The 26,652-nt window shown below is 50.1% G+C and overlaps 1 protein-coding gene across 1 annotated transcript in view; it reads left to right on the plus strand.

Moving 5' to 3' along the window:
- Positions 1–26,652, plus strand: part of LOC147729642 (uncharacterized) — a 117,618-nt gene that overhangs the window by 38,147 nt on the left and 52,819 nt on the right. The window contains exon 7 of the mRNA XM_086958474.1: positions 9,018–9,062. Coding sequence (XP_086814600.1) covers positions 9,018–9,062 — 45 coding nt within the window. The remainder of the gene's footprint in view (positions 1–9,017; positions 9,063–26,652) is intronic.

Below are 26,652 nucleotides of genomic sequence, written 5' to 3' on the forward strand. Positions count from 1 at the left end.
TTAGTATTGTCAAGCAGTTTCGCTGGTAACCAGCATGCTTTTTCCTGACGGGGTGTATTCTATGCGTAGATTTTTTCTTGAGGAATCTTAAACTGTGGCATCGTTAACGCACAAGTGTTTTGTACACATGTACATACTTTGCTTAGCGTTTCCCCAGCAGTTGCTCAGCACTTCATTGAGACAGGTATGCGGACTAAAACAGGTATCTCAATTTGACGATAAAGCAGATGCGGCCGCTGCAGGTAACAGCGGTGGGGCCAGGTGAGGGGGGGTTTCGAGAGACGACCACGAGGGAAAATGTATTATTTAATTAATTTTCCCTCCTGGTCCTCCCTTGTGGTCGGATGCTGCAAAGTATTCAGCATAGTTCCGGTTTTCAGGCAAATACCCATCTTACACAGAACTTCACAAGTTTTGTGCTTTTGTTTGCTTTTTGTTAGACACAAACGAACTATATGACCCTCCCGATTTCCGGTCTTGTGAAGTCTTGTTGCCCCATGTCTATAGTTCTATTTGGGCGCACTCACATAAATACAATGATGATTGTTCCTTTTTTCATTGCACGTCATTTTCCCACCTTAGGTTTAATTGTCCATTCTTTTTTGTCTCTTTTAATTCTTCTCACTCAGGGCTCATCCTCTGGATTTCCATCCTGGCCATCGTCCCACAGTTTATGTCTATTACTCCTCTTTAATCTTCTGTCCCTTTGCAATTAGGAGTTTTCCCCTCTGATTGAGGACACCGGGAGGACTTGTGGTTGTGCGCATTTTGGCAGCAAAAACCTGCTGATTTCTTTAAATCACTCCAAGCAGAGATATCTTTAGAAATCCAGACAGAAGCCATTCAGATTATGATCCTTCCCAATCTGCACGTTATCTCACCACCATTGGGTAATACTCTGCATGCTAACATTTTCGCATGGGTGAAGATATCTATCTTTTTCAGAATTCCCAAAAGCCTCACCGGAGAAAATCTCCAACTGTTCCCAGGGTAGGGATGTACAAGAAAAATAGTTTGACTATCCGCAAACAAGTATGCTTATGGGTGTGCTCAAACTTTCAGAACATTCCCACTGTGGATCCACATCCACTCTTCGATCTCCACACCCAAAAAGCTTTGTGCAAGGAATATTTATCTAAGTATAACACTATTTGTGTGAATTTCAGAAATGGTGTTAAACTTATACAAATGATATCTGAGTGTGTGAGCCGAACCTATACACACATGCTATTGTAAATTGGGTTCCAAGATTGAGATTTTATGTGTTTTGGTCAACATCGCGCGACTCTGTTAGACGGAGTTGGTCCACTGCCGATGTACAGAGTATGGTTCTGCTCCAGTAAGTGTAACTCATACACAACCAATCATAGTGTGCTTCAAATGATGGGAGTTTTAGCAAATAAATGACACAAAGGCATGAACATGGTCAATGAATGAGAGAGATAGTGCTCTAAGGCGTGAGACTCACACCAAATTACTGAGGCTTTACTTGCTCCAAGTTGCTTTTTCTCTGTCCCTAGTGGTCTTCCTTCTATGTGTTGAAATTTTCTGCAGTCAGTTTTGCTCTTTGCTCTCTTACCGTCTGGCTCAGCTCTATGCACTCTCAAGCAGTCAGACCAATAATGTCTCATGTGAAGTAGTGATTCTTGATGTAAATGTAGTATGGCTGAGATACCCGTCACCCCCTCTCGACACAATCCCCAAGGATGGGAAACCGGAAACAGTTCTGAACTTTTGGAAGGCGGGAGGGAGTGACCCTCCCGGCCGTATTTATTAAAATATGAAACAAAATCAAAACATTAAAATAACAGTTTCATATTATGTACAATTTCATTTTCCACATTACGATGTTTGGCTAACCTTAACATATTTCTAATACAAAGGTTCTCCTAGCCGAATCTAACATCCTACAAAACATTTTAACTTGAAATTGTACATCCTAACGTTAAGGGCCAACGGCAAGGTCGTAACCGGTGTCAGATCCCTAAACCAGAATTACCCCCCCACTTGCGAGGGGCGACCGCACAGAGGCTGTACCTCATGTGCATCTACCAATTTCCCTTGACTTGACGGGGGCCCCAATGAACTCGACGCCATTTAATGGTCGTCCGAGGACTCGTGTGAGGTGTCTAGAAGGTAGCGTAAACCCCCCTCCCCACCCCACACAACTTACCACATCTGCCGTCGCAGGTGTCCTGGCCCCGGGAAATTCCCAGGAGGGGCCCGTAGCCCCTCCTATCCAGGAAGGGGCCTTGACCGCCTTCCCTTTCCTTTCGGCGGCCCATCCTTAGAAGGGACCGCCTCCCCGTTGAGGGGCCAATGGCCACCTCCCCCGGGCGCTCCCATCCGTAATGGGTGACGCCCCCCCCATAGGGATCTTCCAATTACTGCTCACCGATCATGACCTTACCGCCCGACCAAAATAAATACGACAATTAACTAAAATCACTAAATTAAAACAATCATAACTGCTACACGTATGATTACTGATCAACACTTGTGCAAAATACTTTATTCGAAAAAACATACTGTAAAGAATCATTCACTTTATTGCATACTCAACTAACATTTTAATCATAACAACCTGTAAGAAATAGAGTTATCACATCAAAACTTTATTTCAAAACCACTTGCTGTCTTCAGGGGCTGGTGGGTGGGTCAAAATTGGCTCTTCGTTCCGTCTCGAGCTCACGTGCAGCGGGGAGGTGCAGCTTCAGAGCACAGGAACAAGAGGATGCTCGCTTGGCTTGTTGCTCCTTTTATCCGTCTTCAGGGCGGGCGTAAACCCGCCTCCGCCCGCCTCCGGGGGCGTGGCTGGCGGCTTCAGTGTCTAGGACAACCCACTCCAGGGCGGGAAAAAGCGCGCCCCGGCTACGCCGCTTCGGGCATACCAGCCGAGACTCGCCTCCCGCCCAAGATGGCCTCCCGGGAGGATCGGGGTACTCCACCATACGTTCGGGGGGACCGAGTGGTCGCCCATTTCCATATGGCTGAGATACCCGTCACCCCCTCTCGACACGATCCCCAAGGATGGGAAACCGGAAACAGTTCTGAAGTTTTGGAAGGCGGGAGGGAGTGACCCTCCCGGCCGTATTTATTAAAATATGAAACAAAATCAAAACATTAAAATAACAGTTTCATATTATGTACAATTTCATTTTCCACATTACGATGTTTGGCTAACCTTAACATATTTCTAATACAAAGGTTCTCCTAGCCGAATCTAACATCCTACAAAACATTTTAACTTGAAATTGTACATCCTAACGTTAAGGGCCAACGGCAAGGTCGTAACCGGTGTCAGATCCCTAAACCAGAATTACCCCCCCCCACTTGCGAGGGGCGACCGCACAGAGGCTGTACCTCATGTGCATCTACCAATTTCCCTTGACTTGACGGGGGCCCCAATGAACTCGACGCCATTTAATGGTCGTCCGAGGACTCGTGTGAGGTGTCTAGAAGGTAGTGTAAACCCCCCTCCCCACCCCACACAACTTACCACATCTGCTGTCGCAGGTGTCCTGGCCCCGGGAAATTCCCAGGAGGGGCCCGTAGCCCCTCCTATCCAGGAAGGGGCCTTGACCGCCTTCCCTTTCCTTTCGGCGGCCCATCCTTAGAATGGACCGCCTCCCCGTTGAGGGGCCAATGGCCACCTCCCCCGGGCGCTCCCATCCGTAATGGGTGACGCCCCCCCCATAGGGATCTTCCAATTACTGCTCACCGATCATGACCTTACCGCCACAGGCCGGATAGTTGACCGGCTATCCGGACCCCCCACAAAAACTCCTGCCTAAAGGTCATGCCTTAAACTCTTTAGCCAAGCTATGAGGTCTCCTATGAGTAACTCATTCCCCACCCGGGACAAATGGACCCCATCACCCAAATACATACTGTCCCCCTTGATACAACCATGAGGAATACAATGCAGTGCACTTGAACGAAACAATCTACCCAATTTATTATTCACTTTCTTCACAGAATGATTTAAAGCAGAAACCGAATTCGCCCCCCGCCACACTCTACGTGGAATCATATGGGACCATGCAATTGTGCACCCTGGAACCCTTCTCGCCAACCAACTTACTGTGGAAAGTATCGCCTCGAGAAGAAGTCGTCTACCAGTGGTCACCAAATCGTTGCCCCCAAGATGGACTATGATTATAGATGGCGGTGACCTCGTCCGCCCTAACAGGCCCTCGAAAAAGGATTGAAACTGGTCAGTACAAAGCCCGCCCCTTCCGTAGAAGGTCACCCTGTACCCGTATTCCCCAGCCTTGTGAATCATGTCACCTGCTTTGAATACGTCCGCGGCACGCCTCACGTATGAGTGTCCCACGACCCACACCACTTTTTCCGCAGCCAGTGATGTTTGACCGCTGGTTCCCAGGTGTCGGGTCGACTGCACAGTCCGCCCCGCCTCGTAAGCTTGCGAAACTGTAAACCAAACAAAAACAAGAAGCGTGAGTACATGATAGCAGCTTCACAACATGTGCAACCGCACATACCTTTTGTAACAATTCGAGGACCAACGCCCCAAACGTTTCACTTTTTCTACACTTAGACCCCTGGCTGTAGCCTCAGTAGCAGCCCCTATCCGAAAGGAATGGGTCCCAAACTCGCCGGGGTTCAAGCCCGCGGCCGAAAGCGCCATTGCAAGCACCCGCTGGAACTGAAACCTCGTCAGTGGGGTGGCATCAGCGTGCCTCAACAAGGTCCCCCCCCATGATGACGCCCTCTGCGCTAAATATTCCTCTAAGCAAACAACAGGGCACATGGGAGATCCGGGAATCCGATGTATGACTACACAATCCCCTATCGCACCCTGATCGGCCTTGGACCTGACAAACGAGACAGTCATTGTCTCCCTCTTTACCTGATTGTGCTCTCGGCACAGTCCCCCCACCGTATCCCGCTTGTTCTTCGCCACCAGTTCGCTTACCCGCATTGCCCCATGGAATGCTAACGCAAAGGCGGCCCGGAATAACACTGTTTCATACTGGGATGAACATGTCGCAGGGAGTACGGATAATAACAGGGCAAACATTTCCAGACCTATCGGGTGCCTCTCATCTACTCTGCGACCCTCAAGGCGTTGCCACCCACGTAGCGCTTTCTGCACCACAAAAGACGCTGTCGGGTCCTGGATCCCATGAGCCCTTGCCATAAAGGAAATGGCGGCCCGATGCCTCTGGGCCGTAGCTACTGATTTGCCTGCCTGATGTAAAGACAGCAAGAATTTTACGACAAGCTCTTCCTGGCCCCAAAACTCCCCCCTAGCAGAACCCAAAAAGGACCAATAGGAACGGAACGCCCCTTCATATGCCTTCCTTGTCCTGGGTGCTAAACTCTCTCCCACGAGGTTTTGTAGTTCGGGGCACCGAGAGACCAGAGAGCTTCAGGAAAGGGTGCCGCCACCGGGTCCGCTGTGGGCAGAAAACCCCAGAAGGCCTGCATACGGAAACGAGAAAGCGCATCAGCCGCTTGGTTCAGCACCCCTGGGACATGTCGCGCCCTAAAGAGCACATTCAACTGCATACACAACAATACAATTTCTTTAAGCAGTCTCAGAATCCATTTACAACGTGCTGCCAGACTATTGATACACTCAACCACGGTCATGTTATCAGACCAGAACACCACAGAGTGATCTCGGAACCCCTCAGGCCATGTTTTCAGGGCCACCAAAATAGGGAAGAGTTCGAGGAAAGCAATGTTACTTGTCAGCCCGCACTCATGCCACCATGACGGCCATTTCTGAGCCGACCATTGCGTACCGAATATGGCGCCAAAACCTATACTCCCCGCCGAATCTGTCCACAGCCCCAGCTCCTCGGAGGACACCGCCGGCTTGTTCCAGACAATTCGACCATTGAAATCCGCCAGGAATGCCAACCAAATGCGCATGTCCTGGCGAATCTCTGCCGAGAGCCTTGTGCGGTGATGTCCCTCCTTAAGGCCGACCATGGCTTGTGCAATCGAGCGGGAAAAGGGGCGGGCCATTGGGATTACTCTAAGGGCAAAATTCAACTGGCCCACCATTTGTTGCAATTGATGCAGGTTTACCTTAGTCTCTCGAATACATGTTTCAAGGGATGCCCTGAATTTCAACACCTTCTCTTTGGGCAACCGAAAACAACCTTCCTCCGAGTCGAGCTCGATCCCCAGAAACTCGAGTGAAGTCGAGGGACCCACAGTCTTACCTGGTGCCAATGGCACGCCAAAGTGATTCATTAAGACACAAAGCTCTTTTAAAGCCTGTCCACATTCTGGATCCCCGGCTGCCCCCAGGAACAGAAAGTCATCGAGATAATGCATCACATGCTGAAAACCCGTCTTTCTTGTGAATACCCATTGGAAAAAACAACTGAACTTTTCAAAATAAGCACAAGATATGGAGCAACCCATTGGCATACATTTATCCATGTAATAGCGACCCTGAAACATGAAACCAAGGAGACGCTGATCGTCTGGGTGTACCGGGAGCAACCGGAACGCTGACTCGATGTCTGATTTGGCCATCAGCGCTCCGGGCCCCAGGCGATTCAACATGGCGACGGCCTCATCGAAAGATGCGTACCGCACCGAACACACTTCCGGGTCTATCGCATCATTTACGGAAAGACCTCGTGGGGCTGACAAATTATGTATTAGCCTAAACTCACCCGGGTCCTTCTTGGGGACCACCCCTAAGGGGGAACAAACAAAGTTAGCAACCGGTGGTAAATCGAATGGACCGGCAACCCGCCCTCGAGTCACCTCTTTCCCAATCTTTACCTGTACCACCGCCGTATGCTGCAGGACCGACAGTTGGTTCTTACAACTTGTTTTACCCTGAAAATCCCCCACTGGAATGCGGAAACCATACGAAAACCCGTCTCACAACACCCCAGCGGAGACATGATCCGGGTATTCATTGAGCCAAGGAATCATTGCCATGGTATCAACCGGGGTAGGTAAAGGCGCCCCTCGGACTATTTCAGACCTGTTTGGCGCTTCCCCTACCACCGTTATCACCCGTTTTGGCTCTGCACATGGTCTCGGGATGAGAGGACTGTCCACACCCCCCACATTTGTGTCTAAACTTGCATGACCCCTGAGGCCTTGTACATTTTCCCCTATTAAAATTCCAACAAATCCCCTTTTTACCTGCGTTGCCACTCGACTTCAAGTGATGCTCGTTACCTGCACCCGTCCGAAAGGGTGTCCCAGAGGTTTGGCGGGAAGACTCACCCCCGATACCCCCCGACAATGGTACCTTTAACATGCCTGAATTCTCCATTTTTTGCCAAGAAATGGAGTCATAACAATCCCAAGTTAGAGCTGGGTCATGCTCCTTAGCCTTCCTAAAAATATTGTCATAACAAAACCACTGATTGCCCTCGTACGCTAGAGAATACTCCATAATACGTGTCTGATAAATAGGCAATTCCGTCAACAACTCAGGCCTTCGCTCACCCATAATGGAGGTGAAAATGCCAAACGCTCTGCCCCAAGTACCTATGTTCTCGTTGACCTTAAAGGCGGCCATTTTTGCGCGCCAAACACTCGGATGCATAAGCTCTTTTTGGGCCTTCACATGCTCGATCTCGTAATGGTCAGTAAGCAAAGAAAACATGTTCACATACTTATCAGCCCAAATCTTTCCCTTAATTTCGAGTGGAACATGCTGGGCCACTTTCTCCCTTCGTGAGGGTACAGACCCCTCCCCCGCAATCGGCAGTAGCCGCTTACCTGAACTAGGTGCTGTACTTGCTGCCGAACTCGCGCCTGCTGCGGTCTCAGCCACCGGAACCTGTGGGGGAACAGAAGATGGTGCCTTCGCAGCCTCTCTAGATTCCCGCAATTGCCTCATTACTGCCATGGCGTCGTCCGCCGTGGTGCCCTCACTATCTTTTCCCAACCACGCTGCCAGTTGTGCAGCCAACTCGGGAGGCATATCTTCCCCGTTCACGGGGGTGACTACCACGGGGATCGGATGCCCCTCCTTCGGAACCGGGATTGGCTCCTCTATCGGTGTATCGGGAACCGGGGCCTCCCCCCCAGGTGCCCCCCTCTTGGACCTCTTGCCTCTCCCGCTAGGGACTACTCCCGGCAATGCTGGTCCGACGATTCGCTTCGGGCCTCCCGCCCCGTTCATTACCGCAATCTGTTTTTTCAACTCGGCTATGTCCTTTACGAGCATGCGGAGCATCTGATCGGTACCGACCCGCTTTCCGACCTTCTTGCCCGGCATTCTCCAACGAAGATATCTGTAAAAACAAGAACAAAATTACAACGCTCAAAATTGGCTCTTCGTTCCGTCTCGAGCTCACGTGCAGCGGGGAGGTGCAGCTTCAGAGCACAGGAACAAGAGGATGCTCGCTTGGCTTGTTGCTCCTTTTATCCGTCTTCAGGGCGGGCGTAAACCCGCCTCCGCCCGCCTCCGGGGGCGTGGCTGGCGGCTTCAGTGTCTAGGACAACCCACTCCAGGGCGGGAAAAAGCGCGCCCCGGCTACGCCGCTTCGGGCATACCAGCCGAGACTCGCCTCCCGCCCAAGATGGCCTCCCGGGAGGATCGGGGTACTCCACCATACGTTCGGGGGGACCGAGTGGTCACCCCTTTCCACAATACTTACCTGCCATGTGCTGACTCTTGATGTACTGCCTGCGATGCAATGCTCACAATGTACTGGGTGCAAGGAAATAACCATGCCCTGTTCTGGCATACATACAACCTCGAACAGTGCTTTGTCTCAGGCAAAGAATCTGATAGCACCTGAGAAAGCACATCACCGACAGTGTGAGTCCTACCAAGGACCAGAACAAGTAAGTTGGGGAATTTCAGATATCATTCTATACAGCTTTATCAATATGAAAAAACACTGTCATACTGAGATTTATGCATTTACCATTATTTATTGAATGAGCAGAAACATCCCAAGAAACACAATCCTGGGCAGCATAAGCAACAAACAAAAAATACAGAAAACTGTTCTTTAACTCTAGTTTTATTATTCTCTATTCGTTTTCTTTTCCAGGTACTCCACTGGATGGTATTGTGAATATTGTGAGTAATTTTGCCGGTAAGATTCCATAATTTATTTATTTATTTTTATTTTATGATTTATAGAGCGCCTGGTGACCCGGAGGCATCCCCGCGCTGTATGATTATGAGAACCCGGAGAGGGGGACCAGGGAACTATTTGGGGAAGAGGAAGGTTTTAAGTTTTTTTCGGAAGAGGGCGTGACAGGGTTCAAGACGCAGATTGCTTTAAATACTGGTGAGGAAAACAAATTTTGACTACTTGATGAGAGAAAACAATTCTTACCTTGGCTCTATAATTTACATAGTTCCTAGAGTGGGCTGTTAAGGGTGGGTTATTTACTGGATGAGGTAACCAGTGATGTCATCAATGATGCCACTTGAGATGTCATTAGTGATGTCATGAGTGATGTCATCACTGACGTTATTTAATGAAGGACTATGTGAACTATTTACATGGAAACTTCATTGTCAGCCGGATTCTGTGGCGAGCAAACCGCGAGCCGACACGAGAGCGAGGGCAGAGAGCAGAGTAGTATGCGCGGGGGGCAGAGCTTCCGACAGCAGCGGTCCGGCCGTTTACGATTGCTGGTGGCGGTCACAGTTTGTGGCGGTGGCGGCGGTGACGAGGCGCAGAGGTGCAGAGGTACAGTGTGGAGCAGAGATGTGGTGGCGGACTTCTGTGTACTCCTGCAGGGGGGTGGTGGGCCACAGACGGTGAGGTGAGGGCCCAGATGAGCTGAGGTGAGTCCTGACCCTCTTGTTACCCCTTCCTCTGCATGAGGACCCCTGTACAGTCCTTTGTCACAGGCTTTTGATGCTCCCAAATCAACAGCACAAGACCCACAATACCCTCCTCCTCCACACACCCAGTTGTGCCTGTTCCTCCCGACTGTGCCACTCGCATTGAACCGCACCAAGGCCAGTATTAGCTTGCATTAGTACGCACTGGATTGCTGCTGTCAAACTCAATGGCCTGCTCTAGCCCTACTCTATTAATTGCCCTACTCTAGTTCTGCTCTAGTGCTGTCCTGCCCTGCCTAGCCCGGTCTTGCCGGTCCTGCTCCTCCCGTCATCCTCTCTCCTCTGTCACCTTACCCACATTTCCACGCTGACCATACTGACCTTTGTTGAGGCCCTTGCACATACCCCACGCAGCATACCATACTCTGCAGCAGCTCTCTTCCAAACTTTGCTGAGGTTGCAGGGTCACAAGGGTCATGAGGGTCATAAGGCAGGGTATTGTGGGCAGAGAAGAAGAGGGGGAAGAACCTGGGCGGTGGTCCAAGCTGCAGCGGTAGCAGTTACCAGCTGCTGAGTGCGAGCCCAGGTCCCAGCAGAAGCGGCAAAGCTAGGACTAGGTGCAGCTTGCAGGGGCCTGGCGTGTTCCCGCTTGGGCTTCCCCTCTCCTCCCCACGAACAAGACAACACAGGAACCCCTCTATCCCTACTTGAGTCACCGAGCACTGACTAAGAGGCGGTAGTGTGGTGGCCTGACATTCCTGGCACCCCGTTGGCAAGGCAGTCCAATAAAGCAGAGTGATGAGATCTCTAAAACAAGCAGGGCATTTCCATCTCCTACACCCACAAAAATTAAATGGTTGGCAGCAGTGGCAGAAGGAGCCGCAGCGACCATTACTTAACAATCAATGGTCATGAATGGTGGAGAAGTGTGGCTCACGGTGTAGAGCAGGCAGACCCGGAAGCTGAGGTCAGACCCGGGACCAGGGTTCAATTCCTGACGCGGCAGGGTCTTGAGCTCAAATGTCCACAGACTCGATAATTCTCACTTCGGTGCCTGCTCTAATCATGGGTTCTCACTCTGCAACTCTGGGCATTAAGCTTGCTTAATCTCCACATCGTCCCCCCTGCGGCGGGATGCCTGGCTTTCACCTTGGGGATGCCCTGTAGGGGCTATCTCACAGGGAAAAAAAGCCAGGACGGGTTCCCAAGGCAAGCGCCGGGAAACCTCCGGGTAGCTGTGTGCTCAATAAATGCAATAATAATAATAATAATAATAATAATAATAATGTCCTCGCGCATCTACAGAGCCCTCTTCTCTATGGATCAGACCTTGACAACAAGGATCGCCCTTCTCCGCCCAGCTCTAAGCACCCGCAACCCCTCTCCATCCTAGACTACTTCAAAAATCATCAGGAGGGGTCAAGCTCCCCCCACTCTCAAGTTTTGGAGGCACCGAAGGCCAGTATATTACAACAAACAACAGAGGCATTTGTCCACACGCCGCCAATTAACAAAACTATATCACTCTTGGACGTTCCCAGTGTAAGACATTCCCCAGGGGGCTCTCTTAGTTTCCCAGCATTCTCCACCTCGCTACCCATCTCACCCCCAGGGAAAGTCACGCATCAACCGCTAGATGATCACTCCTGGACTGAAACCACTGAGTCAATACTTAATGTTCTGCCACAACAAACAGACATCTCTTTGACTACGCTACAACAACATTTGACTCCAAGTTTCTCACTCACCCAAAAAATCAATCAACGAGCTTTGACATATTCAGCCTTTTGCAGCCCAATGGGATAGATCACTGAAGGGAAACATTAAACCGCTTCTGCCTCAAATCCCCTTTTAATCCAGCTACAGCTACAGTTACAGCCCCTATAAAGCATCAAACAGAAAGCTATCTTCCTTTCAAAAGATGCAGCTAAACCATTCAACCAGAAATCGGAACCTGACTCCAGGGCCCCTACTCCCATACCTATGCCAACCGTATGGCCACAACTGCTGCAAACCTTCCAAACTACAGTCACAGCATTAAACTACCATTTAGATAAACTGGACATTCAAGTTGATCTTTTGAGCACCCTTACAGCAGGTATAGACAACAAGCTAGAGAATCTTAATAACTGAATAACAAGGGCTCAATCATCTTGAAACTTGGTTCAGTCAGTATGTTGTTGTTCACCCCTCATTGACAGCCCCTCAGCGTTTCTAGCCTTTCTAAACTGTGTCCTGGACAAAGGCCAACTACTGTCAGGAAGCAGTCAGCAAGTGCTAGGATCAGGATCATTTAAAGCGTGCAGATCTAATGTTGGAAAGTGGGTTATTGGTAGGGGCAAATGTAGGTATGGCACTGGCAACAAAGCCCCTAACACATGGTAGGCCCCAGCATAGGTCTTAGGAAAGTATTCCTATGCTCAGTTCTTGGTAACGTGGCTGCGAGCAGACAGGCTTAACTTCAAAGACAGGTATGTAAAGCCTTTAAAAACATGATTTCAGTAAATAATTAAGACACAAAATAAAAATCCAACACCAATTTGTAATAATAGGTAATATTTCTATCTTTTAAATGACATGAAAAACAATCCACTGTAGGGAACCAGAGATATCTAATTTTTAAAGATTAGTCACCCTCTAGTGTTTAGGAACCAACAGTGACCCTTTTACTCATTTCGTTTTCTCTGACAGGGACACCTTTAAACATTGTTCTGGAGAATCTCACCAAATGTGTTGCGCCTTCTCCAGCAGGTGGGGTCCAGTTAGATCTCCTTCCTGAAGTTCTGCTTGCGGGTCCCAAAGTATCCAACACTCAATCCAAGGTTCTGGAATCTCCAAGAGGGTCCTTGAAAGTGTGAAACTTCAATTCCGCAATCCACTTGAACACAACCCTTACAATTCCACTGGTACTCCAGTCTGGGAATTCTTTGTGGGGATGTCCAGGTGAGCTTCGTTAACCTGTAGCTTGCAGGCAGTCCACTCTTTAGTCCTTTTGCAGCAAGGTAATCCACAGGGCTACAGTTTCAGTCGGTGCAGTCTTCAGAGATCAGGCCTTAGAAATCATTGCACAGCAAAACTTCTCAGCAGGGCACTTCTTGCTTCAGTAAGTTTTAAGCAGCAGATCTGGAGGGCTCTGCCCTTCTCAGATACGTATTCAAAATTCTCTGGGTCAAGTAACAGGTCACTTCTGACGAATGAGAGCTGGATAACTCTTCATTGGTATGACCACATCATGTGCATCAAATCTTCCAAATTCATAATGGCTAATTTTCCAGCAGGGAGGTAAGAGGTGGCTAAACACACCCCCTGTGATTCGCTTATTTCCATTGACTCGACCCCTACCATCTGCACATACCCTCCTTAGGCCGCAGCAGCGAGATTTGCTCTTGACCTACCTAAGCGTGCCTCTGCCACTGAAGCCCGAAAACAACTGCACTGGCTCCCCGTTGAATACCGGATCCGTTTCAAATCCCTGTGCCTGGTGTACAAAGCTCTTGCTAAACCCAACCCCACAAGTATGGGATCCATTCTTTCTCGGCATAACCCGAGTAGAAATCTTCGCTCCGGTCACAAACTCCTCCTCTCTGTACCTCGTGTCAGAAAGGTAAGATGGGGAGGTAGGGCCTTTTCCTTTTTGGCCCCCAAGTGGTGGAATGCCCTCCCTCTAGAAGTAAAATCTAGCCCCTCTCTGCAAACGTTTAGATCTGCGCTCAAGACCCATCTTTTCATACTTGCATACCCCTAGTGGCATTCAGCATTAGTGGCACTCTATATTCTGTATACTTTCTGTTTTTGATTTTGATAGGCGCCTTGATACCTTCGGGTTTAGTCTGCGCATTACAAATTGCTTAATAAATAAATAAATAGGCCTAGCCCTGACTCCTGGGCCAAGAGTGTCAAAGTGAAACTGAATCCCAGGCTTCTCCTCTGCCTTTGAAGAGCAAGGTTTACAACCCCACCCCTGGCCTTGCATTCCTATAGACCAGCACACTGCCCTCCCAGCAGAGTTGTTAACCCCATGGGTTCTTAATCACCTCTTCAAAGCAGCCTAGCTAATCCACTTAACTCCGACTAGGGCAGACCAATGGAAGGCTGAATTTGGACTTACAACCAAGAAAGTCTTATAACTTCTGGTATGTACACTATAGGAGAAATTCAACAATATGATGTTGTTAGATTTCTACTACCATTCTGGGAAGTCTTTGAATGGCCAGTCTAGTCCTCTCCTATCAATAGTTATTGATCAATAACTTCCTACCATGTTAACCTATGTAACAATGGATTTTCAATGGGAACATGACTTGGGCCCTTTCTTCCAGCACCAGGACTTACAAAAACATATTTTATAAATACTTGCCCTATAGCTACAGGAACCACAGCCCATGTGCAACTAGGGGAATATTGCAGGTCATCCTTACCCAGTGCTCCTAGCATCAAAGTCGAATTTGAGCAGCACTTTAACACAATGTTGGGAGTGAAATGTGAAATTTCACTTTACCTAGGCTTATAAAAACTCATTTTATAAGGGTGTACCTTATATATAACTGACCTCCCACCCCTGGGAAACGTAGGGGAGACCCTAGGGGGCCCTAATATGCTCCAACATTGTAGGTTTTCCATTTTTAAGTGCCCCTACCACCAGATTGGAGTGTGGGCACAGTTTACTGTTTAACACCTTGGCTGCTTTGAGTTTTCCCCTCCTTAGCTGAGCTTTGATGTTTCCCCATTGTTCATGCCGAGCTCAGCTCGTCATAAGCACAGCTCAACCGTGCCTCATGACGAGCTGAGCTCGTCATGAGCAGCGAAGCGGTTAAAGCAGTCCTGGCACCCAGTGCTGCTTTTAAATTGACCTCAGGCTTCAGCAGTGCACACATACTTAGTGCAGAAAGCTGCTGGCCTCTAAACTGCTATGCCTCAGGGTACTGGGGATTTCTAGGTAGTTTCAATCCCCTGCCCTATTATATATGGGGTAGGTCATGCCAATTACAGGGGTACCCCACCATACCATAGTGTACGCTAGTGTGTGTTGGTTGTTTTAACTGTATTCTAATGTGTTCCTTTCAGTTCATACAAGCTATGTGTCCAAGTAGGAATAATTCAAAACATAAATTTTGCTTCCGACAGTGTCAATGCAATGATCACTAAATTAAAGAAGGTAACCCAAGGGGTTTCAGCAACACCAAGTAGTATCAAAAATATATTTTAATTTTTGCTTTTCAATTATAAAACTTTTTTTGTTTTTTGTTTTTCAGTTCAGCACTGGCCCTGGTCCTGGTTAGGCAGAGCCCAGGGTCAGTCAAATCAGTTACCACTAGCATCAGTCACCAAACATTTCGGGGTGCCCAGGGCACAGGATGACTTTGCAACACCTAAGTTCCACCAAAACAAATAATACCACTCCGGCATCAGCGGTCCACGGGATGCCAGGGAGTACATAGGTAAAATCCTTCGCAGCATTATATCCGCAGCATAATGAACAAGGGCTGACATGCCGGTCATGACCACATTACCCCTGCCGCTGAACCCTCAAATTGGGAGCGATTTATTACCTTCAGCTGACTCTGCTCACTAAGAGCCAGATTCTAAGACACCCCCACCTGCCCCACATTACCCCAAGATCAACCTCACACCGCTCCCACCTCTTAGTAAGAGAGAAAGGAAATGCCAACGTAAGCAAAGAAATAAGTAAACAACAAAAACCACAGCTGAATCTCAAGCTTACCCGTTGTTTAAACCTTTGGACAACAAACAAGTTTTAGTCCACAAAAACAGGATTAACAGATTATTACTGCTCACTCAACATTAAACGCGCACCAGTCTATTTCTGCAAACCACCAAATTCAACTTGCTTCCTCTTTCTGCTTAAGAAGACCCCCCTTAAATCCCTACATTGTTGCAGTTGCTGAAAAAGCAATAGGGCCTCCAATTGGCATAGACCAAGCAACTGGACAACTACAAGAAGTGAAAACAAACTTGCCAACAGAAATGACCACTTCAACTCAACCTTCTCCTTACTCTTGCCCTCAGGTTGCTCTACCAATTGTTGGAGACAACGTCCTAAAAGTAACCTTCAAGCATGCACCAATGTCATCTGGGGATTCCCCGGACACGTCAGCAAGAGTCTCGAGAAAATACCCTGCCTAAATTAGGAACAGTTCCCGGCTTAATACCTGAGAATTATGACCCAAACGACTCGGGTCCGTGCCAACAGAGACTCGCCAATGATTATCAGTACTCCAAAATACTCATTGCACCTGAAAATAAATCAAAAGGACATCATGATGTCCTCAACAGAGCTAACATCAAACTACGAAAAGGAGTACCGGGACTGGACACATTGGCATCTGAAGACATCAAGTATATTCAGATGTATTGTGTGCGTTGGTGCGACTGGCGGTGTTATGGGCCCTTAGGGCATGTGTGTGCGCAACATGTGGTAACATCTCAATTTCAGGGTTGCAACAGGGTGTCCTTTTGGCACCCTTGCACCCTTCAAATTGCATGTACAATTTGCGAGTACCTATTTGGTACTTGCAAATTGCACATGCATTTCTTATTCATTCCTATGGGCCTTTAGGCCCATAGAAATGAATGAAAAGCCATTCCCTAATTGCGACTCGCAATTTGCGAGTTGTGATCCAGCGCAGCTCTCTAAGAACCTTTAACCTTTAATACCTATTTCACGCAACTCAGGTGTAATAACTATTTACTCATCGTTGGGGCCCATAACACCGCGAGTCCCACAAACACACACAATACATCTGAATCAGTGACAACGAGGTAGAGCTGCTAGTTAGCGGGGTACCTAGGTTTTATATTCTGAACATTATATACATTAACCTCTATTTATTATATGCCAACACAGTACCTGGAAAATCCTACACCAAGGCACTCCACTATTTGGTCAATAGATCATCTAGTAGATGTTAGTTGATGGAGACTAAGACCAGCTTACTCATAGTAATCAAAATAATACATTAACATTTAACTTGTCATGACTTTATTTAACCCCATCGCCGCGGGGCTAATTCCCCCGTGGGAGGGAGGTCGCAGTGCTGATAACGAGCTCAGCTGTGCTGGCCACTCCCGCTCAATGGAAGGCTCAGCACAGCGGGGTAATTATCCCTGCTTGGGCTTTCCGAGGAGGCCATGATGAGCTCAGCTCGTCATCAGCACACGGCCACCGGGCTGCATGACGAGCTGAGCTCGTCATCAGCACACAAGAGGTTAAATTAAACACTACTTGAGTTAAAGTTTTTTTCTATTCATTTAGGAAAACTGAAGTTTAGTTTATTCAAATGAAGGAAGATTTAGCCATTTATTTAGTACATGTTGAAAGGAAAAATGAAATTTGAAATTCTATTACCTAACTCTGTCATAAGATAATAACAGAGTTGCACGAGTCTCAATCTGCCTCTCTATTCTTCTTAACGCCTCAAAATAAAATCTCTGCATGCTGTCATCTTCATTGCTCCAAAGTTAAAGTCCCACATTTTTCAAAGTCTCTAGCACCATAAAAATAGTTCAAACTGACAGCATGTCGTGGTGCAAAATAAAATCAGGAGCAAGCTTTTTTTACCCTTTTTCGAACACGATCTTTTATACCCTGTTTCCCTAACTATATAACTAAAATTGAAACTTTTAGGGTCCATAGTTCATTCTGATTGGTCGAGCAATAGGGTGACAATGATCACCTCATCCATCCTTGACAGAACCAGTTTTTCAAAATGCAAAGTAATCTCACTTTATCTCATAGATGTCATCTCCGTATTTTATTTTAACATTCAATTCAGCCGATACATTGGTCTTCCGTTCCCAGGTTTTCAGATGCACACAGTTCTTGGCGCCCTCTTGTACTCCTGGGTCAGACTGGCCTAGATATTGTTCGCTCAGTGTACCAGGCACATCATTGATCCAACCATTTCTCTTGTACACATGCGTAAAGACTCTTTCTTTCAAGCCACTGCAAAGATTGCAGTCAGCGGCCATTTATAGTGCAAATGCCACGTAGGCCTCAATGAGAACTAGTTCGAAAACAAAAACAATAGAATGTTAAAATCTAGAATTATTATTTTCATTAATGAAGTACCTAGCCAAAGCGCACCCACACATAGCTTTATATACCTACCAAACGCGTTTACTTTCTTTTAGCCACGATAAAACATACACGTTTACAAAAGTAAAACACACAGTATAATATAGCACTATATTAGTGTGACTCATTCACAACTGTTAATAAATTAGTTATTTTGCAAATAGCAGGTAATACCCACCTGTAACGTTGATGTCTAAATGCTCTATTATTGATTAATTGTGCTTGCTTCACACGATTAGATTGATTATAGTTATGCGAGCATAACTTCACAAGGGGTACACAAAACGTTTTGTCTCACCCCTGCTCCATCAGTTGCAATTAAGGAATTTGTAGGAATCACAATATTTTTTGCGACTCCTACATGCATATGCAAATCCTAAATAGCGATTTCTTAAAATTCGCTATTTAGGATTCGCAAATCCTGACTTTGATGCATGTGGGCCTAAGATCTACATAAGGGTCTTTCAGATGCCAAAATCTGCATCTGCTGCACACATCCAATTATAACTGGGCCTTCTAAATTACGAAATGCTAAGCCCTGGTGATTATTTAAAACTGTGCCACAAGCTAAGGCAGGCCGGAGCTGGTTCCTTAAGTCACTGTTATGGTCAGATGTCAGCTCTAGTAATCCTGGTGGGTCATACAATTGGTTCTTTCATGAATGTATACAATTATCAGCAAGTGACCTTAGGAACCTTAAAGCTAGCAATACAGTTTTTTAAAAAAAGTATTAAGAGGCGCATCCGTTTGTGGCCTCAATCCACCGACAAATTACTCCTCGCCAAATGCAATCATGCATGGGCAGTAGTCAACTCTTATCAGCTGGCTTCTCTCCCACCATACCTGCCCTGCACATACCCCCTGTACTTAAAACTGTGGTTTATGGCACTTTGGTGGAATGGCACTTTCCTGAAACATTTACCACTTTGGCGTCGCCCATCAGATGAGCTTCAGTGCAGCAGCTGCAGGGCATTGGTGGAGTCTTTGGAGCACGTTGTATGCCTCTGCCCAGCATTGCTGGCTTTAGGTAGACTAAAACTGAGGCCAGAGTGGAATAGATTGAGAGTCCGGTCCTGTAGGAAGGCAATCATCACGTCAATGAAGCCAGAGAATACCGCTTTAAACATAAGCCTCAAAATCTTTATCCACCTTGTATATTGCAAGCTTAACCAGCAAACTCCAGGCCCTGTACCAAACTCAAGGAATCTGCACAGGTGACTAAAATAACGGTATGTCAACGAAGCAGCATTCTAGCAAAATCTGTGTACTCTGCCTCTGCCTCAATACGGAACGCGACCTTAATGACCTGTCATCGACTACTGATTATTGACTGTTGCCACTCTGAACTGTACATAAACTTTGGGACACTTTTTTATAACTTAGTACTTTATCTGTAGTTTTTAGAAGTAAGCATGAGCAAAATTTTCCCAGCGAAATCGCAAAAAAATCTGTGAATTAGTGAATTTTCCTGTGAAATCGCGGATTGTTTTGTGATTTGCACTGGAGTACTTTCTACTGGCTAATCCAGTAAGTGCTCCCTCATTGGGTAAATGTATAGTGCTTTTACTACACTGCAGCTGCGTAAAGGACCAGAAGGATGTGTCTCCAGTGACCATGTGTGCCTGTGACGCAGCGGCAGCACAAAAGATGCGCCATCAATCAATCAATCAATCAACGACATTTATAGAGCGCACTACCTACCCGTAGGGTCTCAAGGCGCTTGGGGGGGTGGGAGGGGGGCGTTACTGCTCGAACAGCCAGGTCTTGAGCTTCTTCCTGAAGGAGAGGTGGTCTTGGGTCAGGCGCAGGTCGGCCGGGAGGGAGTTCCAGGTCTTGGCGGTCAGGTAGGAGAAGGACCTTCCTCCTGTAGTGGCTCTACGGATGCGTGGGACGGCGGCGAGGGCGTGGTTGGCAGATCGGAGGTGGCGTTTGGGAGCGTAGAAGTTGATTCGGTTGTTGAGGTAGCTCGGGCCTTGATCGTGTAGGGCTTTGTGTGCGTGGGTGAGGAGCCGGAAGGTGATTCTTTTGTTGACGGGGAGCCAGTGCAGGTCTCTCAGGTGTCCGGAGATGTGGCTGTTCCGTGGGATGTCGAGGATGAGTCTGGCTGAGGCGTTCTGGATCCGCTGGAGTCTCTTCTGGATCTTGGTGGTGGTTCCGGCGTAGAGTGCGTTGCCGTAGTCCAGTCGGCTGGTGACGAGGGCCTGGGTGACGGTCTTCCTGGTCTCCGTGGGGATCCACCAGAAGATCTTCCGAAGCATGCGCAGGATGTTGTAGCACGACGAGGAGACGGCGTTGACTTGCCTGGTCATGGAGAGGGAGGAGTCCAGGATGAAGCCCAGGTTGCGTGCGTGGTTCGTCAGTTAGGGTGCGGTGCCCAGGGCGGGGGGCCACCAGGAGTCGTCCCAGGCGGAGGGCGAGGAGCCCAGGATGAGGACCTCCGTCTTGTCTGAGTTCAGTTTCAGGCGGCTCGTCGTCATCCATTCGGCTACCTCTTTCATCCCTTTGTGCAGGTTGGCTCTGGCGGCGGCGGGGTCGTTGGTCAGGGAGAATATCAGCTGGGTGTCGTCGGCGTAGGAGATTATGTTGAGGTTGTGTTGGCGTGCGATGGCCGCGAGGGGGCTCATGTAGACGTTGAAGAGTGTAGGGCTCAGCGAGGATCCTTGAGGGACGCCGCAGATGACTTCGGTGGCCTCTGACTTGTACGGTGGTAGGCGGACTCTCTGTGTTCTTCCGTCGAGGAAGGAGACGATCCATTCCAGTGCCTTCTCCTGGATTCCGACGTTGCTGAGGCGCTGCACTAGGGTGCGGTGGCAGACCGTGTCGAAAGCCGCGGAGAGGTCTAGGAGGATGAGGGCCGCTGTTTCTCCGTTGTCCATCAGGGCTCGGATGTCGTCGGTGGCGGCGATGAGGGCGGTCTCGGTGCTGTGGTTGGCGCGGAATCCGGACTGCGATGGGTCGAGGGATCCATTCGTCTCGAGGAAGGCGGCCAGCTGTTTGTTGACGGTCTTCTCGATGACTTTGGCTGGAAACGGGAGTAGAGAGATGGGGCGGTAATTCTTGAGTTTGGTGGGGTCTGCTGTAGGTTTCTTGAGTAGAGCGCTGAGTTCGGCGTGCTTCCAGCTCTCGGGGAAGGTGGCGGTGTCGAATGCGGTGTTGATGATGTCCCGCAGGTGGGGTGCGATGACAGCGTCGGCTTTGTTGAAGACGTGGTGAGGGCAGGGGTCGGTCGGAGATCCGGAGTGGACGGAGTTCATCATGCGGACGGTGTCTTCGGTGTTGACCGGAGTCCAGGCGCGGAGGGTGGTGGTGGGCGGCGTTGATGCGGTTGTGGCGTGCGTCGGTTGAGTGCTGAAGCTGTTGTGTATGTCCGCGATCTTGTTGTAGAAGTAGGAGGCGAGGGAGTTGCAGAGGTCTTGCGATGGGGTGATGTCGTTGTTTCCGGCGTTGGGGTTGGAGAGCTCTTTCACGATGTTGAAGAGTTCCTTGCAGTTGTGTGCGTTGTTGTCCAGTCGGTTCTTGAAAGCCGTTTTCTTGGCGGTGCGGACCAGTTGGTGGTGTTTCCGGGTGGCGAGCTTGAGGGTGGTCCTGTTGTCCGGTGTGGGTTTCTTTCTCCAGGCTTTCTCGAGGGCTCGGCAGTTCTTCTTGGAGCTCTTGAGTTCGTCGGTGAACCAGGGGGCTCTCTTACTGCCGGGTCTGCTGGGCGGGATCCTCAGAGGGGCGAGTTTGTCTGCGCATTTGCTGATCCACTTCGAGAGGTTGATTGCGGCCAGGCTGGGGTTCGCTGAGCTGGCCGGAGGGTGCTGGCTCAGGGAAGCGGCGAGCTGGTCGGCTGTGATCTTGTTCCAGCTTCTTTGGGCAACCTGTTGCTGGTGGTGGTGGATCGTCGTTCTTCTGAAGGTGAAGTGGATGCATCTGTGGTCCGTCCAGTGGAGTTCTGTGGCGTGGCTGAAGGCGATGTCTTTGCTGGATGAGAAGATGGCGTCGAGTGTGTGTCCGGCGAGGTGGGTGGGGGTGGACACCAGCTGCTTGAGTCCAAGGTTGGCGAGGTTGTCGAGCAGGGTGCTGGTGTTGCAGTCGTTGTTGTTCTCCAGGTGGAAGTTGAAGTCCCCCAGGAGGATGTAGTCAGCGGAGGGGAGGGCATGCGGGCTGACGAAGTCGGCGATGTCCTCGCTGAATTGAGTGCGTGGTCCCGGGGGTCGGTAGATCAGGGTGCCTCTGAGGGTGGTCTTCGGGTCAGTGTGGATCTGGAAATGCAGGTGTTCGGCGGAGGGAGGGGTGTTGTCGGTGCTGGTCTTGATGCGGATGGTGTTCCTGTGGATGATGGCGATGCCTCCTCCCACCTGGTTGGCGTTGCGGTCCCTCCGGGTGATCTTGTAGCCTTCTGGGATGGCGATGGCGATGTCGGGCGCTGAGGAGGTGTTCATCCAGGTCTCCGTGATGAAGGCAACGTCAGGGGCTGTGGCGTCTAGGAGGTTCCAGAGTTCGATGGCGTGTCTGTGGACGGAGCGGGTGTTGAGCAGGATGCACTTGAGGTGGTTGCTGCTGGTGTTCGGCTTGGCAGGTGCTGGTGTTGGGCAGGTCCGGATGCAGGTGAACTTTCAGGTGTTGCAGCTGAAGGGTCCGTGGACGCGTCGTGGGGTGGCTCGGTAGCATACCGGGACTCGGCCGGTGTTGAGTGCGAAGAGGGTGGCGGCGGTGTACGTCAGGCGGGTCGGTCGGGGTCCTCGTGGGCCAGGGGTCCTGGCACTGGGCGCGGTCCAGGCACGGACGGGCGTAGACGGGCTTACCTTTGGCGCGCCTTCGGCGCACAATCGGCGCACCCGCTGCGCGTGACCGCTGCGCGTGACCGCTGCGCATTCGCACGGTCGCCATATATGGCGAAGTGCGCGGGTGGGAGGAGCAGCTGGGAGGCGGGAGCGGGGAGGGTACAGAAGGAAAAAAGTGGCGGGGTCAGCGGTGGTGGCGGGAAGCGGGGAGCGGGAAGGGAAGACGGAGGGCGGCTACTGGCAGAGAAAAACAGGCAATACAGAGGGGAAAAACAACAATCAGAACAATAAAAACAATTCTAAACAGCAAATACACCAGGGGCACAGGGGGAGAAGCGCCAATCACGGACCACGCCGCTCGAAGGAGGGGGTGTGGTCACGAGGCGGCAGTCGGGCAGCGAGGCAGATTACAAGGGGAGGCACACGCAGCAGCTGGTGGCCGTGCGGCGCGGGGGTGTCCTAGAACTAGGTCACACTCACCTGCGTCGCACGGTCGCCATATATGGCCTAGTGCGCGGGTGGGCGGAGCAGCTGGGAGGCGGGAGCGGGGAGGGTACAGAAGGAAAAAAGGGGCGGGGTCAGCGGTGGTGGCGGGAAGCGGGGAGCGGGGAGGGAAGACGGAGGGCGGCTACTGGCAGAGAAAAACAGGCAATACAGAGGGGAAAAACAACAATCAGAACAATAAAAACAATTCTAAACAGCAAATACACCAGGGGCACAGGGGGAGAAGCGCCGAGCACGGACCACGCCGCTCGAAGGAGGGGGCGTGGTCACGAGGCGGCAGTCGGGCAGCGAGGCAGATTACAAGGGGAGGCACACGCAGCAGCTGGTGGCCGTGCGGCGCGGGGGTGTCCTAGAACTAGGTCACACTCACCTGCGTCGCACGGTCGCCATATATGGCCAAGTGCACGGGTGGGCGGAGCAGCTGGGAGGTGGGAGCGGGGAGGGTACAGAAGGAAAAAAGGGGCGGGGTCAGCGGTGGTGGCGGGAAGCGGGGAGCGGGGAGGGAAGACGGAGGGCGGCTACTGGCAGAGAAAAACAGGCAATACAGAGGGGAAAAACAACAATCAGAACAATAAAAACAATTCTAAACAGCAAATACACCAGGGGCACAGGGGGAGAAGCGCCGAGCACGGACCACGCCGCTCGAAGGAGGGGGCGTGGTCACGAGGCGGCAGTCGGGCAGCGAGGCAGATTACAAGGGGAGGCACACGCAGCAGCTGGTGGCCGTGCGGCGCGGGGGTGTCCTAGAACTAGGTCACACTCACCTGCGTCGTACGGTCGCCATATATGGCAAAGTGCGTGGGTGGGCGGAGCAGCTGGGAGGCGGGAGCGGGGAGGGTACAGAAGGAAAAAAGGGGCGGGGTCAGCGGTGGTGGCGGGAAGCGGGGAGCGGGGAGGGAAGACGGAGGGCGGCTACTGGCAGAGAAAAACAGGCAATACAGAGGGGAAAAACAACAATCAGAACAATAAAAACAATTCTAAACAGCAAATACACCAGGGGCACAGGGGGAGAAGCGCCGAGCACGGACCACGCCGCTCGAAGGAGGGGGCGTGGTCACGAGGCGGCAGTCGGGCAGCGAGGCAGATTACAAGGGGAGGCACACGCAGCAGCTGGTGGCCGTGCGGCGCGGGGGTGTCCTAGAACTAGGTCACACTCACCTGCGTCGCACGGTCGCCATATATGGCAAAGTGCGTGGGTGGGCGGAGCAGCTGGGAGGCGGGAGCGGGGAGGGTACAGAAGGAAAAAAGGGGCGTGGTCAGCGGTGGTGGCGGGAAGCGGGGAGCAGGGAGGGAAGACGGAGGGCGGCTACTGGCAGAGAAAAACAGGCAATACAGAGGGGAAAAACAACAATCAGAACAATAAAAACAATTCTAAACAGCAAATACACCAGGGGCACAGGGGGAGAAGCGCCGAGCACGGACCACGCCGCTCGAAGGAGGGGGCGTGGTCACGAGGCGGCAGTCGGGCAGCGAGGCAGATTACAAGGGGAGGCACACGCAGCAGCTGGTGGCCGTGCGGCACGGGGTGTCCTAGAACCATGGTGCTGGGTATTAACAACGTGACGCATCAGAGAGATGCGTCACGTTGTAAAGCCCTGCGCCATCAGGAGGCGTTCCGGCGCAGGGGAGGGCGTTCCTGCACAGGAACGCCTCCTAAAAGTGGCTGAGTGAAATCTACAAGACACTACAGTCACTTTTAGGCCAATGCTGCGTCAAAACCCTGCACCTGCTTGAAGCAGGCGCAAGGCTTGACGCAGCATTGGGGAGATAGGGCCCCCCAGAGCATTGCTGGAGCTGCGTTGCGCAATGCGCTGCTTTTACGGCACAGATGCGTGACGCATCTGTGCCATTTTTGACACATGGTGCGCCGCATTATAAATGCGGCGGACCATGGGTGGCGGAGTTGCGGCGCACAATAACTGGCGCATCCCTGGGGATGCGCCAGTTATTGTAAATCTGCCTCTATACATTCAGCCAACGAGGGAGCACTTACTGATTAGACAGTAGAAAGTACTCCAGTTGAGTAGAGGTATTGCACAAAACGGTGGCATCTTCGGGGACAAACACGCAGGGCGGGATTCATTTTGCCCCCTGTTAGACTTGTTTTTTGTGCCCTTCTGCCCTCTGTTAGACTCGTTTTTCCCTTGGTTTTATGCCCTTCTGCCCTCTGTTAGACTCGTTTTTCCCTTGTTTTTCTGCCCTTCTTCCCCCTGTTAGACTCGTTTTTTGTGCTCTTCTGCCCTCTATTAGAATCATTTTTCCCTTGTTTTTCTGCTCTTCTGCCCTCTGTTAGACTCGTTTTTTGGGCCCTTCTGCCCTCTGTTAAACTCGTTTTTTGTGCCCTTCTGCCCTCTGTTAGACTTGTTTTTTCCTTGTTTTTCTGCCCTTCTGTCCTCTGTTAGACTGCTTTTTGTGCCTTTCTGATCTCTGCATCACCAAATCATCACTCAGCGCTATCCCAGCATCACTCAGCACCACCACATTATCACTCAGCACCACCACATTATCACTCAGCACCACCACAGCACCTCTCAGCACCACCACAGCATCACTCAGCACCACCACATTATCACTCAGCACCACCACAGCACCACTCAGCACCACCACAGCATCACTCAGCACCACCACAGCACCACTCAGCACCACTCAGCACTACCACAGCACCACTCAGCACCACCACAGCATCGCTCAGCACCACCACAGCATCACTGACCACCACCACATTATCACTCAGCACCACCACAGCACCACTCAGTACCACCACAGCATCACTCAGCCCCACCACAGCATCACACAGCACCACCACAGCACCACTCAGCATCACTCAGCACCATCCCAGTATCACTCAGCACCACCACAGCACCACTCAGCATCACCACAGCACCACTCAGCACCACCACAGCACCACTCAGCGCCACCCCAGCATCAATCTGCACAATCATTCAACAACAATTGGTTCAAATATGTTCTCCCAATGTTTCAAGCTTTATTACAAATATCACAAAAAGATGTTAATATTTCACTTCTGTTCTTGGACTTTCGTCACAATAAAATACAATGAACATAATCTTCACAAAAGTTATTTAAAAAAGTTTAAGCTATCGCCATTATAAATTAAAATCACTTTTATATAAATATTAATTATTTTTAAAAATTAAAAGCCATTGTAATTTGTAATATCAGTACATCTAAGTCACGTAAATACAAAACATGTTGCATTACAAATGCTATAGGTGTCACATTTGCGAAAGTTATAACTATTGGCATTGTAAATGACGAAGCTATTAATTTAGCTATTTTCAAAACCAACACAAAACACAAAACTTTCTGCCACTTGCTTCGGCATCCTGAGAGTCATCAGGAAGATCTTGCCTCTACTCCCCTTTGAAGCAAGAAAAACCGTAGTCCTGGGCTTGATCCAATCGCGGCTGGACTATGGAAACGCATTGTATCTCGGAGCTCCTGACTTCACTTTACGCAAACTACAATTAATACAAAACTGCGCAGCCAGAACACTTTTA

This window comes from Lissotriton vulgaris, chromosome 2_1 (genome assembly GCF_964263255.1).
Source record: "Lissotriton vulgaris chromosome 2_1, aLisVul1.2, whole genome shotgun sequence".
NCBI classification, from domain to species: domain Eukaryota; kingdom Metazoa; phylum Chordata; class Amphibia; order Caudata; family Salamandridae; genus Lissotriton; species Lissotriton vulgaris.